Raw genomic sequence first — 16,206 nt, 5'->3', positions numbered from 1 at the left:
CGTCGATCCCGCATTCTACGTACATATGTAAGAAGGTAAGTCAAAAATTATTTCCACTTTTCATTCTACAATTTATTTACATAAAGCTAGGATTTCACTATGCACGTCACTTTTCTACGTACTCTCCCTCCTTATCAATGCACTTTGCCCAACGGTCAACAAGTGTACGTGTCCCTTGCAAATATAAAAGTTCTCGGTTGGTCGGGAAGCCACTTTCGCACCGCGTTTTGCACGTCTAATCTTCTTGCGTTACACTTTTTCGGCCACTTTTAAACTTCTCGATCCACAGAAACACAGTTTTACGTGATAATGCACTTCCCCCATATCGCAATGATAGTCTACGATGAATTTCTGAACCTTAGACACCCTTCGATCAACGGAAACCAATCACTGATCGTTGTTCCTCTGTAAGACAAACTTCTAATGGAGCGGGCATGATCTATTCGCAACAGAATGAAGGAAAACAGCGGAATTAGGATCAAACCTTCGTAGCATTACCAGAACGGCATAACAATCAAATAAGCGAAGACGGAAGTCAGTGTGCACAATGTAAGAAGAGTTTTGTCAAAAGTGTAGATAATTGTAGGTGCTGATAAGTGTAGATTCTCCTCGTATACATAAAATTCTATCGTTGCTGACACCTTTACAGTAAATTGGGTTGGGAATCCTTTTGTCCAAAAGAGCAGTGTCAGTCAACGTGTTAATGCTGAGATCAATGAACCATAAAACAAGTCTAGGGGAATTAGATGCTCTGTCATTGGTACGTTATGCCTGCACTTCCCATGAATGAGAAGCATTCCAAGTTTTCCCTCGTTACTATAACCCATGAACACGTCATTCGGTCGATAATCCTTCACGTTGTTCAGAAAACAGTAGAAGACTGTTGGTAACTTGTTACTTCTGCACCATACCACGTATTACAAATGACTTATCAAAGTTAGTTGTAACGACGACTAAGGCTATTGCACCCAAGGTATTCCCTGCAATAATCCAGGGAACACTGCGAAAACGTGTATTTGTACACATTTAGTTTTCGTCCATGAACACCGTCGCTCGCCATATTTTTGTTTTGATGGAAAATCTTCTCTTATGAAACTTGTTAAATATATCTCGATGACTGCTGAACGATGAGCGAAAGAACTGTGAAACTGTACTTTCCAAAAACGATCATCGTGCAAATTAACAAAGAAGACACGCGACAAAGTCTAATGCTTGTTCGAAGACTTTCTTGAATTATGCCATCGGTGATGGAGATTGACCAGGTATTTATTAAAGTGTTGGAACCGCCTTAAGCGGTTATTATACTAATTGAGCTTCTTAACAATTCGTTTATATTTCACAATCGTATCGTAACTCTGGGCTTCTTATCTGTGGCTGGCCACTTTAAATTGTTATGCGTAACTTCTCATCTCTGTAGGGACCCACTGGTCCTCCTATATTGCGTAATATCCTCTAGCTCGGGTACCTCGGGGTTGCTAAACCCGTACTGTAGCTTACAAAAACACCGCTACAGCCCCTGAGGGCAAAGATTGACCGGAGATGATTATGGTATTTGTAATTAAAGAAAACAATGATTACAACAAAACAATATTTTCATTCCTATATTAATTAAAACACTAACGATTTATGTTATTTAATAATTTGATTTAAGTATGCATAATCTTATAATTTGCATCAATCATTGTTGTATTGTGAGTTATGTAAATATAAAAAAACATGTGCTAAACGTATTTCGAATGTATGCACTCATGCACAGTTAAATGTTAATTAATGAAAACGACCTGCAAATGTTTTGCATATCAGCATACGCCATAAATCCAGTGTAAAGTTTCAATTAAACTCAAGTTTCATTTTAATTCTCAATTGGATTACGTTTCTGCTTTATATTTAGGTCAGAAAATAAAAATTTCGATGAAGAACCATTAAAAACATGCTAATTAAGATGAAGATTGAAAAGAATATCTATGTATTTTGAAGTTATGGAGGTAAGAGACATGCTTTAAAACCGAACTTGTATTGGTTTCAGCATATTTGAATTTATCTGTACATTGACTTTCACGTTTTTGCGAAGCCATTAAAGTCCAATGTAGCATTTATTTAAAAATCGTAACTATGTTCATAATTTTCTTGTTGGTATAAAGTAAATGCACATAATTGACATAAAGACAATAACTCAATCATCGACAATTGTAATCAATCTCATTAACACGACTAGTAACAGTTTAGTAAAAGTGCTTTCAATTTTAAGTAAATTATACACTTCAAATTTATCGATATTTATAATAATGTAAATATTACGCGGGGCATGAAAATATAATGAAATATAATAGTAAACAGACAATGTACACAAATGGTAATATTTGTAGCAGAAGTGAACAATGAAATGTATCTAGTGCTTCTGATGATTGAAATCTTAGAAATAGATGAATGTTGGTTCGTGCTTGACGATAAAATAAATAGTAATTTCGTTCAGCAGTCTCCAGCATTTAAATTGAACGATGAAAACTACGTTACGTTTTCGACTTCCGTTTTAAGTCGTCTTCGATAACGTACAATAATACTATATCTGTGTTAATGAAAAAATTAGATTGAATTTGAGTTAATCCAAAAGAAAAACGAAAGCTTAAATTTAAAGAAAATAATATTTTTATAAATTGAATAGGAGAGACGCTCGAAACGTTACATGTTTTTCTTTGTTAAATTCATCCGCTTGATACGACTCAACGTAACTGATCTTCATAATGTCAAAGAAGGAATTATTATGTTTTCATTGCATTAAAAATGAAATAAACTATTAGTTTTATATAAGAAGTAAAACAGATTATTTACGCTCCATAAAACTTATATTAGAATCTATGCAAAAAATAATACTTTAAATTTTCAATTACTATCCAGAAATAGCTATTGTCAAAACATGTGTCGATAATTGAGGCATTTAACCAATTGGATTTGTAATGGAGTAATCCGTGTAGCAAAAGTTACATAATAATCTTTATGACCACTTTCTTAGTTGTCAATATCAGTATGTTCACTTATCAAACTACCAATCAATGTATCGCATCGAATAACAAAATTGATGGAGCACAGCAACAGAAACAGGAGCAGTTCTCTATTTTTGCCAAAAATAATGGCACAACTATTTTCAAAAAAGCATTTTCAAACTCAATGTCTCAGCTTTTAAATCATTTCAAAGCGATAACTCTGAAATATCTAATCACATAAAATTCCCCGATTCCTCCAATACTGGTTTGTTCACTAACGTTGTCAACGTAACATTCAACTTGAAATTCTCATATTAATTCTGTTATTTTCCAATTGGATCTACGCTTTATCATTTCACAGAATTATGATGGTTCAAATCAAACCTAGCATTCTCTCCGTTCATTATAATTTGATTTATGCCCGTCAGTTTGATTAGCCTTGCTTCACGAGGAGGTTGTACTGTCAAACATAGATGTAGAATAAGTAGAAAATGTGTACAATCAATGTGGAATGCAGGTGAAATACATGAGGAACGTTCTACAATCGAATACTCAAACATTAGTAACTTCCTCTTTCAGAATTTAACCCTTTGCACTCGAGAGGTGACACTCAGTCACCATTAGGTTTCACGCAGCAAATCTACAATACCTAATGTTTCTTTAGGTTTAATTTCTTTGGAGCTCGAAGTGTTGATAAAATGATTGTCGACGAGGTAAAGGTGACCTTATTCTAAAATCTAGATAGCTTAGAATTCGTGGCAATAGAATGCTAAGAAACATCTCGAGTTGCTGGCAGATACCAGAAAAAAAGGCCTCGAGTGCAAAGGGTTAACTATTGGTTTTGTACAAGAAGTGAAGCATATAAAACCTTGTAAAACGCCTCGCCTTTTTGCGTTACAGTCCAGGTAACTACATATGTAGGTATCTCAGAGTGGCGATTGGCAAAAAATGCGTTGATGATTGAGACATTTACCTAACTGGCTCTGTGAACGGGTAATCCGTGTACCAGACGTTACGTTATGATACTTATCGGGTAGCACTTTCTTCGTCGTCATCGGTAGCTCCTTCTCCGATCCTATCTCCCCTTTTATATTATACGCGCGCAGGGTGAACCGACAAGAAAATCTCCCCCGGAAATCCTCGGCTGAATGAAACGCGCAAGTTTCCGACAACGAGGCGAAGAACTTCATAATCGATGAACATCGGATCGACAAGGATTTCAGTTCCAAGGGCAATCAAATATAAGAACCTTCGAAATGAATTATAGAGCGTGCCAACGTACAAAAGTATCGAATAATCATTCGCAAATACGCGAATAAAAGTATCCATCGAGAGAACGTTAATCGGGAAAATATTAAAACATTGGGAAAAGTTGGAGAATTTCCCTTGGGAAAAAAGTGTTTGCGCAACACTCTGACCTATAACATGACATTTTCTTAAACTTGTACGATCGAATACGTTCTACCAGCTTGGAGGGCAATCCTGGATCAAAGTAACCATATGTTACCATTCTGGGTGAATCGTTTACAGGATATAAACATAGAACTGTTTGATCTCCGACCCGGAAACGTCGACGAAAGCCACCCGCGATCCCTCGAATCATCCTTTCCAAACATGAAACGTTCCAATTCTGTTCACTCGGGGCGATTCGTCTTTTGTCTGACTAAGTACGAATCACTCTACTCGAATTAAGGAAGAAGAATTCGGAAATGATTCTACTTCCATCGAGAAGAAATACCAAAAGTATCCGCAACGGAACTCGTGAGCTCCACAGTGAAGGCAATAGAGCAACCTTATTGTAGAAAAAAAATAAATATACATGTCGAATTGAGTAAAAGGACATTCTTTAGTGATATCCACGAGTATACGTCGCGTTATCAATAAACTATGTTTAACTGGTTTCAGATTCAGTGAACCGGTGCTAAAGCCTCGAATCTCTCGACTGGTGTCCTCGAGAAGAGACCAGCAGTCGTCCCTGGGCCTCAGCGAAGCCGCGTGGCGCTCTCGATGAGCAATCTTAACCCTTTAACGGTCTCTGGTTTTAGGTAACGCTCAACTCTGGGACCAGCTCTCCCAACTTTTGTACACGAAGGACTAGCGCCGACTTCGACTTGCGAGAATGAAAGACGCGAGACTACGTCAGCGGGCTGCGAATGTGTTTTCCATACAGACCATCAGTGTCGTCCGCGTGACAGACAGCAGCTCTTGTGCATTTTCCGCAGCTCCGAATCGCGTTAAACTGTCCGCGTCTCTTCTTCCGAAGGGGAGTTCGTGGTCGTGGGACGTGAAACGGGAAACGTGGCTCGAACGCGAAAAAAATCGGCTTAAAAATCGGCTCGGAGCTCGACGTTTTCAACGACGGTATCCCTTTATCGCGGAAAAGGGGAGCGACGTCGCGTGTTCGGTATAATCAAAGGTGTCTCGCGCGGCGCGCTTGTACGATGCGCGCGTCGCGATGCTCGGCCACCGACTGTCGGTTGCGTCGCGACGGGACGTCGTCGCGATGCCCGAACACGTCCGAGGACGTCCGAGGTCGCCGAAACGACGCGTAAACTCGACGCAACCGACAACTCTCGCGGCTCCCCGCGACCGAAGAGACCGTTTCGAGGAATCGAACTGACCAGGACTAATTTCGAGGGATTGTTTCTGCTGGCAACTATTCGATGGACGTCGTGTTATCTAAGGGAATACGAGGTAACGTAATTGGGACTATTTCGTGACATAAGAGAAACAATAAGGGAAATACGACATTTTCATTTATGGCCAAGTCTCTTTGGATTGAAACTTTTTGTACCCTTTAAATTCGATTTTACTCATAACGACGGTTACAACGGAAAACAAGTATGGAAGTAGCAAGTATGTAGGAGTATTTGTGTGTTTCACGTATCGTGGTAGTATGGCTACAAATACCGAGTAATATATGCATATATTGAGTTATCCGGAAAGTCCATGTCGATTTTTGGTAGGTGGTACAGGTCTGAATATGTCGAAGTGGTTGAAAACAAATAACATGTATACGTCCCTTAAAAAGTGGAAAGATTGTGAAACAAAATGGCACCTATGTCATTCGATAAATATATATTAAAATTCAAACGTGTTTTTGAATTTTTCTTAGAAATTGGCACGAACTTGGACAAACTAATACAAACTGTATTACACGAGAAAAATGTATAATAAGCTTTACCGTTGGTAAAGATTTACTGTCTATTAATTTATCTGTTAATGCATGTTTCAACCTGTCAACCTCCAAACCGTCGATCTATTAATCTATCAATTTATCGATCGATCAATATATCGAAATATCCAGTTAGTGAGCTATCGAGCTAACGAGCTATGAAACTACAATCTATCGATTTGACGATCTATGGATCTGTCGATCTATCGACCTATCGAGTTATCAATTTATCAATCTTTCAACCTTTTATCGATTAATTTATGAATCTATAGATTTATCGATGTACTAAAATGTCAATATATCAATGTATGAATACATCAGTATGTTTGTCTATCAATATTCCAGTACATCAGTGCATCAATCCATACCAATACCAATCCGCAGTATATCAATTTATTAATCTATCATTCTCTGTTCATCGATCTATCGTAGTCTACTCTAACAGACAGAAGAAATGTTTAACAATTAAATCAATGTCGCTTTCTGTACACATCTGTAAGTATTGTTCCACAATTTGTGTACTTTATACACTTCTGTTCGTACAGTCACATCTAAATTGAATTTGTAATTGACATTCCTCGCTATATACATAATTTGTCCTCTCTATACTTGATTTTATACTTGATTTTATACTCCTGCACTTAGGAGGACCAGAAATTATTTAAATACAGAGTGAAACGTTTAAAACAGGCCACTTGAATAATTCGCTTACTTTTAACGATAGAAGAAAAGTGTCAAACAAGAGTTGTTCGATTTCGAGGGACACGTAACGTGGTGCCAATAACTCCTCGAAATCAAACAACTCTTGTTCGACACTTTTCTTTCTATCGCTAAAAGTAAGCGAATTATTCAGGTGGCCTCTTTAGATGCCTCGCCCTGTATAATGTACGTTTTAAATATTAATTTAAATAGAAGAACAATATGTGGCACAATCTTATGGGATGACCTCATGGAATGTGTGAAAGAAGTATCAAATGAATGCCAAATGTACGTGAAATATATGTAGAATATGTGAAAAATGTACGGAATAAGAGTGAAATTTATGTAGAATGCGTGCAGTTCTTGTAACACGTATGATTTTAACCCTGGCCGCAATGCTTATACTCAACACAATATCGTATATCCGTTGCGTCATCTGCTCTGTTCTATCCGGAAACTCCTCTCCCAATCCATTGTGATCTGCCTAATCGATTACGTATTGTGTTGTGCCCGGAGTTTGGCCATCTCTCGCGCTTTGTCTACTGAGTCTAGCGTATCCGAAACTCTCGTCTTTGTGTCTCGTAATCTACTATCGTCGAGTGGGGTTACTAGCAGCACTTCTCTTTGATTTTCCAGGTTGACTAACCTCTACGCAAATATCAGGGAGCAATAATCGTCATCATTTTATTTTCATTAGCGTTGTGAAATCTTTTACCACTTGAAGTAACGTGTCATATATCGCATTGTGTAACTTTTGAACCATGTAATTTATAGTATTTATATTTAGTTTAAACGAATCACTTACGCCGAAAGCCATATTTATGAAGATAAGTCAACATTTAACAGCTTATATTTTTGTAATGCGTGATAATGCGTGGAACAATCATCAGTATGCGTTAACAATCACCCTATTTTGGACTGCTGTTTTAAAATTGCTTAATTTTTCAAATTGCACTATGTCCTACGAAATGGGCTTCTTTATTCAAATGTTTCTTATCTATTTCCTTACTAGTGATAATTAGTGTCCTAACAATGTGCCATATTTAGTGAAAGTGTACGTAGTCATTTTCATTCATCTCTTATTTATTCTTTATGAAAACAAAAACACAAGTCAGCTTGCGTCATTTGAATGAATGCACGGTAAAATAAAATGTAAGAAACAATATATGTATGCGTAAAGAAAATAAATTTCTTCGATTTGAATATTACCGCGTTTCGTTGGTTCGTGAGTTTGAACGAGTTGGTGATACGTGCGATTGAAAATAAACAACAGATTGGGAAAAAGGAATTGACAGATTGAAGAACAAACTTTAATTGTCGTTTTATAAGACTTATCTTATAATGGTTCTTTTCCCTTGGAATTGGGCAAATAAATGAACGAATTCTCGTTGCTCTATAAACAAAGAATTTCGTTGGCTGGTTCGAGAAACTCTCGAAATATACGAAACGTATAATTGAGATATAAAACATTGACAGAGGAAAAGCGCTACGACAGGGAGACAAATTGATAGATTATGAAAGCAGGAGTAACGGTGCGCGGCGGACGTCAAGATATTGTCAGGAATATCTCGTACCTGCTAATGAACTTCCTCCAACAATGAATGATTTTGACGCCATGCTGGAAGCTCGCGCAGTAATAACTTTAATTTAGATGGCAATCGAACAATAGAGATTATCTATTAATTATATCATAGCGACAGATTAATTCATTTCGCACAGTCTTGTTGTTCTAATATGCGATTATGTTATGCTTTATTTATTAAGTATACTATTAAATCGCCCAATATGTCTTATCAAATTCATCGTTTATTATCAACACGTAGATATAAAAACAATTCATTTGCTAAATCAATTTTTTGTCAGTTTTTCGTATCTGTTTCCATGTTTGACTCGAATCACTTGTGTCATACTTATAGCGGTTGTAGCCATCTTCGTAAATATTATTTTAATCTTTTATATTTATTCAAAATTCTTTTAGTTATTATGTTATTTTAGAAAAAAGCTAGAGTTCATGTGTTAACGGGTTTTCCAATTGGAGATTTAGGTTTTTATTTTTTCGATCAAACAGATATTTGTATTTTGTTATTAAAAAACAATCTTCCTGGTCTTATTGGAACACGCTGTATAAATGGTAATTAGCGGCCTGCCATATTTCAGTATCTTCGATTATTGCATGGGAGTCTCGTTCATTGTACCCTGTTGACAAATGAGAGTATAGTCGTTAAACAATCAAACTAAAATCGGGACAATAGTGAATGTGTGCTGTGTAGAGCTACTACTCACTAGATTTACTTGTTCCATTGTTGTAAGAACCCCGATTATTGCATGACCTTTCAACCCCAAATTCTTGGAATAATCGAATTTTTAGTGTATACGCGTCACGTCACTCGTCCTAATTAGAGTCATTACCATATTCTACGAGTTAAGACGTAGAATAATTCGTTACAAACGAAATAGACATTCAATTTTCAAGGACAGTAGAGCATAAAGTATTTCAACGAGAGCCAAAATTATTGCACGAGAACTTGTTCATTGCATGGTGTCGATAAGTGTAAAGTCCCTAAGTTCACTATTGCGCGACCTCATTGCAAAATCAACGACTGGTAGGATAGATCGATCGACCAATAGTATAGCAATGCATCTGATCGCGATATTCCCTCTGATTGCGAAAATAGGTCAAATTGCGAATGTACCCATCTGGTTCCGCTAACAGAAGTTACAATTACACCGGCAGCGCTTCGTCCAAATCATGATTGCTTAATCGATTGGATTACGTGCATAACAACGATCAAAGCGTCGAGTTGATCAAAAGATTTTCCGTAGCTGGGAGTCTGGCAACAACGAACCCAGGAAAACAACGAAACTACTCGTTTAACCCTTTCAATCATAAGCTGAAACGAATACTTTCACTAATATCTATTTTATCTAATACGTAACAAAATACGATTGCAAATACTAATTCATACTTAAATATAGTTCTTAGAATTACTATATCACTATATCATGTATTCAACTGCTGCAATGTTGTGTCAATTCGAATTTCGTTCCTATATGTCGAACTCTAACAAGATCGTGCTGGATCACTTCTACAGCGTGAGGCATGTAAAACAAACCACCTGAATGGTTGGCTTACTTTTAGCGTTAGAAAAAAGTATCGAACAAGAGTTGTTTGATTTCGAGGGGTACCTAACGTGGTGCCAATACATTTTTTATCGGTAGAAGCGTAGAGAAGATATGAAGGTCGACTCTGTTTTTTTAAATAGATATCGTTTCTTCGTAAACAAGTTTGAAGGTACGCACCGGTAGCGCGGGCTTTCCTGCCAGGTAGTGCGTAATTGAGCGACCATAATTGGCATTAGGTAATGAATAGTCGCATGATCACTCCGCGAAACACATTTAGGGTATAAATACAAATATATATATACAGTGACTCACGAAAGTATTTGAACACTTAGTACGAAATACTTTATTAATTATAATAGGTATATTATATAACACTGAAATATTATTAACACTGTAAGGAGGTACGACTCTGGAGATTATATAGGTAAAGTTTCAAACAAATCGAAATATGTAAACAATAGATTTGAATTATTTCTTGTAAACATAGAGATTGCTGAAGCCACAAAAGTATTTGAACACACAAGAATGAGTTCCAAGAATCAATGAAAATTCAGTTTTTCGGTCACTAAATGTAAACATTGATTGTTGCTAGTCATCATTTGAATATATATGTATGTTATACAGGATGAGGGACTTAAAACTGATCACCAGAATAACTTGGCTGCTATCGGTGATAGGAAAAAATGCATCAGGTCAAAATTATTTGTTACCAAGGAGCTGATTATCCGATGTTACATCCATCTTTTCGGCACGTACGTCTCTGGCGTTCTTCTCGGATACCTTGAAAGAATAGATCACTATGTCCAAGGCTCTGGCACTTTTCCCAGCTTCACTGGAAGCGCGATAATGAGAGCATTCGCGGGCAGTGAATCAATTGTCGCCGTTGTGGTCGCTTTTGAGAACGAAGTCGAATGTACCTGGACACTCGATCAGCCGCATTGCGACAAATCGCTGGATCCTCGAAAAGTCTAAAGATCAATGCAAAGAACTGGTGTCGACCTTGAATTATATTTTAGAGAAAGAGGATGCTATATGAGGAAGGGCGGTCCAGTATATCAATCACTCTAATTTCTTCAGTTGCAACGTGAACTCAACTAGGCGAAAATTAATGTTAAAAAAGTGATTTGTGCTGATATAATGACATCTAATCAAATAATTTTAGTTTATTCACAAGAGAACGTATACGTCTTAATTATATGCCTTTGATAACCAATAACTATATTAACGACGGTTAGCAACCCTATCAATTTGAATGTATCAAAGTAAATGCCTTGCAAATTGTCTACAGAAAAAAAATTCGACCCATAGAGGGTGAAAACTAGTCTCGTTATTCTGCCCTATACGAGGATTAAATCAACTTACAATATATCTTTCAAGAAACAAGGGGCACGATCGATCAACGATAATTAAGCCACGCAAGTATCGCGGCAAAGTGAAAGCGATTATACTCGGGCAAATTGGATCGAATTAACGCGAACGTTAAGCATATTACAACGATATCAGGCGCTTAATTATCGCCAATTCGTAGGACTCGGACTGAAGCTACAAACTATCTAATTACAACGGGTTGGAAATCGTCTCGGTTTGAATGGCTCCCTTTCATAGGCAAATCCAGCTGAAGAGCTTCAGCTTTGAATTCTAAGACGCTGCTACGAAGCATTTATCGTCACTTGGATGGATAAATAAATTATCGTAGCCAGTCCACGTCGAATATTTTCAGACACTGGTAAAATACTGTTCCGATGAAATGCAATGGGACAAATTTCAAATTAAATTCAATGTTGCGTTACGTGGAAAGAGCTTCAAAGAGGGGTTCCTCTTATTCTCTTTGCTCTTCTTCTTGCCTCTAGCATCATTCTTATCCACTTGATTCAGGTATGTATGTACCTTCTTCGACTAAACTTGCCTCTACTTCCATTTCTGTGTTTCCTACCCCTTCGAATTCTCTTATTAAATGTAGAATTGTTCCGCCGTCCTTTTCGCATATTCTGCGTATCCTTTGTTCGTCTTTCAGCCAGTATATATTATAGTTCTCTTTGTTCACATCTGAATCTGAAGATTGTTTTTTTTTTTTAATCTATCTATCTCTGATCTTTTTCGCTGTTTAAATATTTGGGTACTTCAAGTGTCCCTCAAACATGTAGTATTACAGCCGACAGTAACAACGATAGATCTTCGACAACCTGTGAGACAAGTATGCCAACGTTTAATCACTATCATCCCTCAAGCTTGCGTGAGTGTGTTATACATTGAAGTATAGCTCACAACGATGAATACAATTTCGTGACAATCTATGAGAGAAGTGAATGATATCTGATATCCGTAATCTCTTCATCTTGTGTTCATATGAATATATTAAATATGGAAATAACAGGTAATAGTGGTGTCGATAGCTCTATGATAACCTCGGAAACATTACACTGTATATTCAGGACAATTTACTATTACTCACGGTATCCATTAATTAAGTCATTATCTACTTGAACAAGCTACGAGAAGCTCTTTATGAGAAGATCCTTAAATACGAAGGTCATTTAAATACAAACCGGAATTTTTTTTACACAACTTTATTGGTTATAGGGACGAATATAAATGGAGTGCTTTATTTTTCTACGTACTTTTCTTCGTCAGATAGGAAGCTTTCTAATCCCCGTAGGGATAAAAGCAGTTGGCTGCTCCAGTAACTAATTGAGGGGTGTGCTGCAATAAGGAGGCAGCTCCATTTTTGTATGGTTTTGAGATTAGAACACAATAACGGATTTAAAACGTTTCTTTTTTTGTGGTGTAATAAGGAGGAAAATTTGAAAAAATGGAGTATTGATACATCCTCCGTATTGATACACACCCCTTAAGGGAGCATTTCACTGTGAACGTACAACAAAAAGCATATTTTCAATACTTTTTTCTCAGAACTATTGCATAAAATTGAATAAATGTTTCTCCCCTCGTAACGTCTCGTTCAGTGTACCACCCATATGGTAGTCACATGGAATTTTAGTATTTTAGTGAGTTTATAATAAAGTTGCTACATGCGGTCGTGCGTTGTCCTTCAGAAGAAAGACACCGCGAATTAATTGCTGGCGTCGTTTGCTGCGATAAGCAGTCTTGGCATCATCCACGAGGCGAAAGTACTGAAGTGGTAGTCACTGTCCTTCGACTACGTAGGTAGTCAATCAGGAATCCACCGTTTAAGTCCCAAATCACAGTTGCCAGAACAACTTTCCTGGCTGACAGTCGAGTCTTGACCTTGATCAGTGCTCTATCTTTAACTTTCCTCCACCCTATACTCAGTCTGTTGTTTTCTGAGTGGTTTTTCTATAGTGATAGTGCCATATTTCGTTACTGGTCGCGATAATGGTCCAAAAAAGTCTCTCCTTTTCCTTCAAAGCGATTCACAAGTTTAACTGTACTTTTACATATTTCTGTTGAAAGAACCTACGTAGAAAAAGAAGCCAATCCATTTGTATTTTTACCTATCCTCAATAAAGCTCTATAAAAAAAATCCGGTTTGTACTTGAACGACCCTCGTAGTATCATTGATTAGAAGCAAAGTGAAAATATCGCCAATGTTTGACGCATGCCAGAAACGTGATCCCTTAATTGTACCAAACAATTTATATACTTCCAATTTCGTTCACAGATAGATCATCGAACTTGTTTTTTCGTGCCAGCTTATATTTTCGTCTGACACGTACTTTTCTGTCCTCGCTTCCTGTCACTCGTAGTGCTGCTCCTCTTCTTCCTTCAATCTTCCTCCATTTCTGCCACTTTCCTGGCTATTGAGTTTCTGATTGGAGATAATAGCCATTTCTGGACCCTGGAATGGAAAAACAAGTTGGTAAACATCAACGCGACACTGTTACCCATCTTCCTTCGAACAGTGAATAGCGAAGTTCTTTCATCCATAACAACGAACTCGATGCGCAATCGACTAATACGAAATACTCCTTTTTGTTTCGTACAAAGTTCTTCGTTGAATATGGGAATTTTCGTTATCTTTGTTGCTCTGATTAGTTATAAAAAAATGTTCCAGAAAAATAGCTTCGCAACCTTTTCCAATCTTATTCAGTTTATTCAAGGTATTTAATATTTTTGAGTAATACTTTCTTCAACAATTTCACTTATATGTTCGTATGTGATGAAAAGTGTTCATTTAGAGAGATATTAAAGTTTTTTTTATTATTTGGAAGGATAACCGTTGTAAAGCATTCCATTTTAGCTTGGAACACTTTTTCATGGATTAATTGCAAGGGCGAAATGTGATCAATTTGAAATAAACCACCTTGTACGTTCCAACATTGAATCAGTAGATTTTCACTGGAAAATTACTTAAACCAATAGAATCAAGCGATATACTCGTTGGCATGTGTCCGTTTGAAATTCAATATAAACGTTATACAGTATGGGTGGATTAAATGACAATAGCATTGGACCACGAACGCGGCGAACGAAAATTCGATAACGCGAAAATGGATGAATTTTTCATACATTTCAATCGCAATATACGCATTACATATTGTTTGTATTCGATAAATATCGTATGTCCATTTTATTACAAATTTGTCAGTGATATTACAAAAATATTCGCATTCAAACTTGATTTGTATCGTCATTATTTTTTCAGAGGAAATCATAAAAGTACGTTTTACGAAGCAAGGTAAACATAATAACTTGTACTTAATCAATGTTAAACTAATTTCAACTACATATATGCACGTGAATCGATTGAAATAATACATCCTACACATGGTCTAACATAGTACATACACACTTACTCGAAACTGTACTCTAAAATATTCATGGAGAAAATATATTAAAATGATCAAATAACATTAATTTATAATCTTTTAATAATAACGATAAAATAAACTATGTATTCTTATACTTACTGTTGACAATTAATCATAAACATTCCAGTAAAATAAATTTAAAAGATGATTTTACAAATGTAGAAGAACGAAAAGTGACATTTTAAATATTCGTAAAATCCGTCATCAGTGTCTTTAAAGAAAAATGAAAAATGGAAAAGATAAATGGTTTACCGAGTACTATATTTGTAAGATCATACTTCTTTCATAAATGCAATAGTGCATGTGCATTTGATCGCTGCATTAATTTTTTTAAATGGATGCATATTTTTTGTTTGCATTAATTGAATTCTCTTGTCATTCCACGTAAAAATATATTAAATAATTGTCTTAAATGAAGACGATGTTTTCTCGCATGTTCAGCATTAATCGTGAGAAATTTTTCTGTCGTATATTTTTATATCTATTGATTTGAATAACTAAAAATTTCGCGAATTATTTCCTCGATAAATACAATGAGCCTTCGGTCCCAACCTCGGACAACCTCGACTTACAAATTAAAAAGTTTATTATCATGTCTTTCTTTATTGCGGTTAGTTATAAGAAGGATAGCCAGTAAGAATAGAAACTAAGAAGCATTAATGTAAAACGTTTAAAAGAGAAAATGTAAAAAGAGAGCATCGCATAGTAGTGCAATGTACTACTCCGAATGTACGCACTTTAATTCAATAAACAAACAGACAAAAATTTCACGGCGAACCGCCAAAGTTTGTCATGAAATAGTTCCTACTTCACGTCGCTAGATAGCGCCACAATTTTCGGTATTTGTATTTATTAAAAAAACTAGGCTTTAGACAATTATTAAAGTACAAACCAACAATTAGATGTTGAATTATGTTAATTATGCTGTAACGTAACATTTATATGCAGAGAAAAGTAGAGTCACCTCACCTAGCGGCACGAGGTGAGAACTATTTCACTACAAACTTAAGCGGTTCGCCAAGGGATGGCGCAACATTTTCCGAAATTTTTAATTATTTAAAAAAACTTAATATCAATCAATTATTAGTGTTCAAATCAACAATTATAATAAAATATATAATATATATTTTGATATATTATATCAAATACGTCATTAAAATAAAGTTTACGAGAATACCCTTGGACATATTTTTAGACTGGGTGAAGGGCGAAATAACCAGTACTCTTCAGAGATTTCATTAACCTTAGTTAGGTCTGGGTTAGGTCAACAACGACACAATTGCACCTTAAACGGTACTTTCATGCCACCTCGTAAACATTTTCAGACGATTCATGCACAATGCTTATATACAAACCATTGATAGATGGATAACTAGCGAGAAATGTTATATCTTAGTAGCCATCTATTGAAAAATCTCTTACTTAAAGTAGAAACATA

The 16,206-nt window shown here is 36.2% G+C and overlaps 1 protein-coding gene across 3 annotated transcripts in view; it reads right to left on the bottom strand.

Moving 5' to 3' along the window:
* The window catches only part of LOC128891842 (ankyrin repeat and fibronectin type-III domain-containing protein 1), a 201,110-nt gene extending 195,663 nt beyond the window's left edge, over nucleotides 1-5,447 (bottom strand). For all 3 annotated transcript variants that reach the window (XM_054151698.1, XM_054151697.1, XM_054151699.1), the window contains exon 1: nucleotides 5,154-5,447. Coding sequence is in view for 2 of the 3 variants with exons in the window: in XM_054151697.1 (XP_054007672.1) it covers nucleotides 5,154-5,156 (3 nt within the window). In the remaining variant the exon portion in view is untranslated. The remainder of the gene's footprint in view (nucleotides 1-5,153) is intronic.
* Between the last annotated feature and the right edge of the window lie 10,759 nt (nucleotides 5,448-16,206).

Source organism: Hylaeus anthracinus, unplaced genomic scaffold (genome assembly GCF_026225885.1).
Source record: "Hylaeus anthracinus isolate JK02 unplaced genomic scaffold, UHH_iyHylAnth1.0_haploid 12002, whole genome shotgun sequence".
NCBI classification, from domain to species: domain Eukaryota; kingdom Metazoa; phylum Arthropoda; class Insecta; order Hymenoptera; family Colletidae; genus Hylaeus; species Hylaeus anthracinus.
The sequence above is the reverse complement of the archived record's forward strand: the minus strand, read 5'-3'. Positions and strand labels throughout refer to the sequence as shown.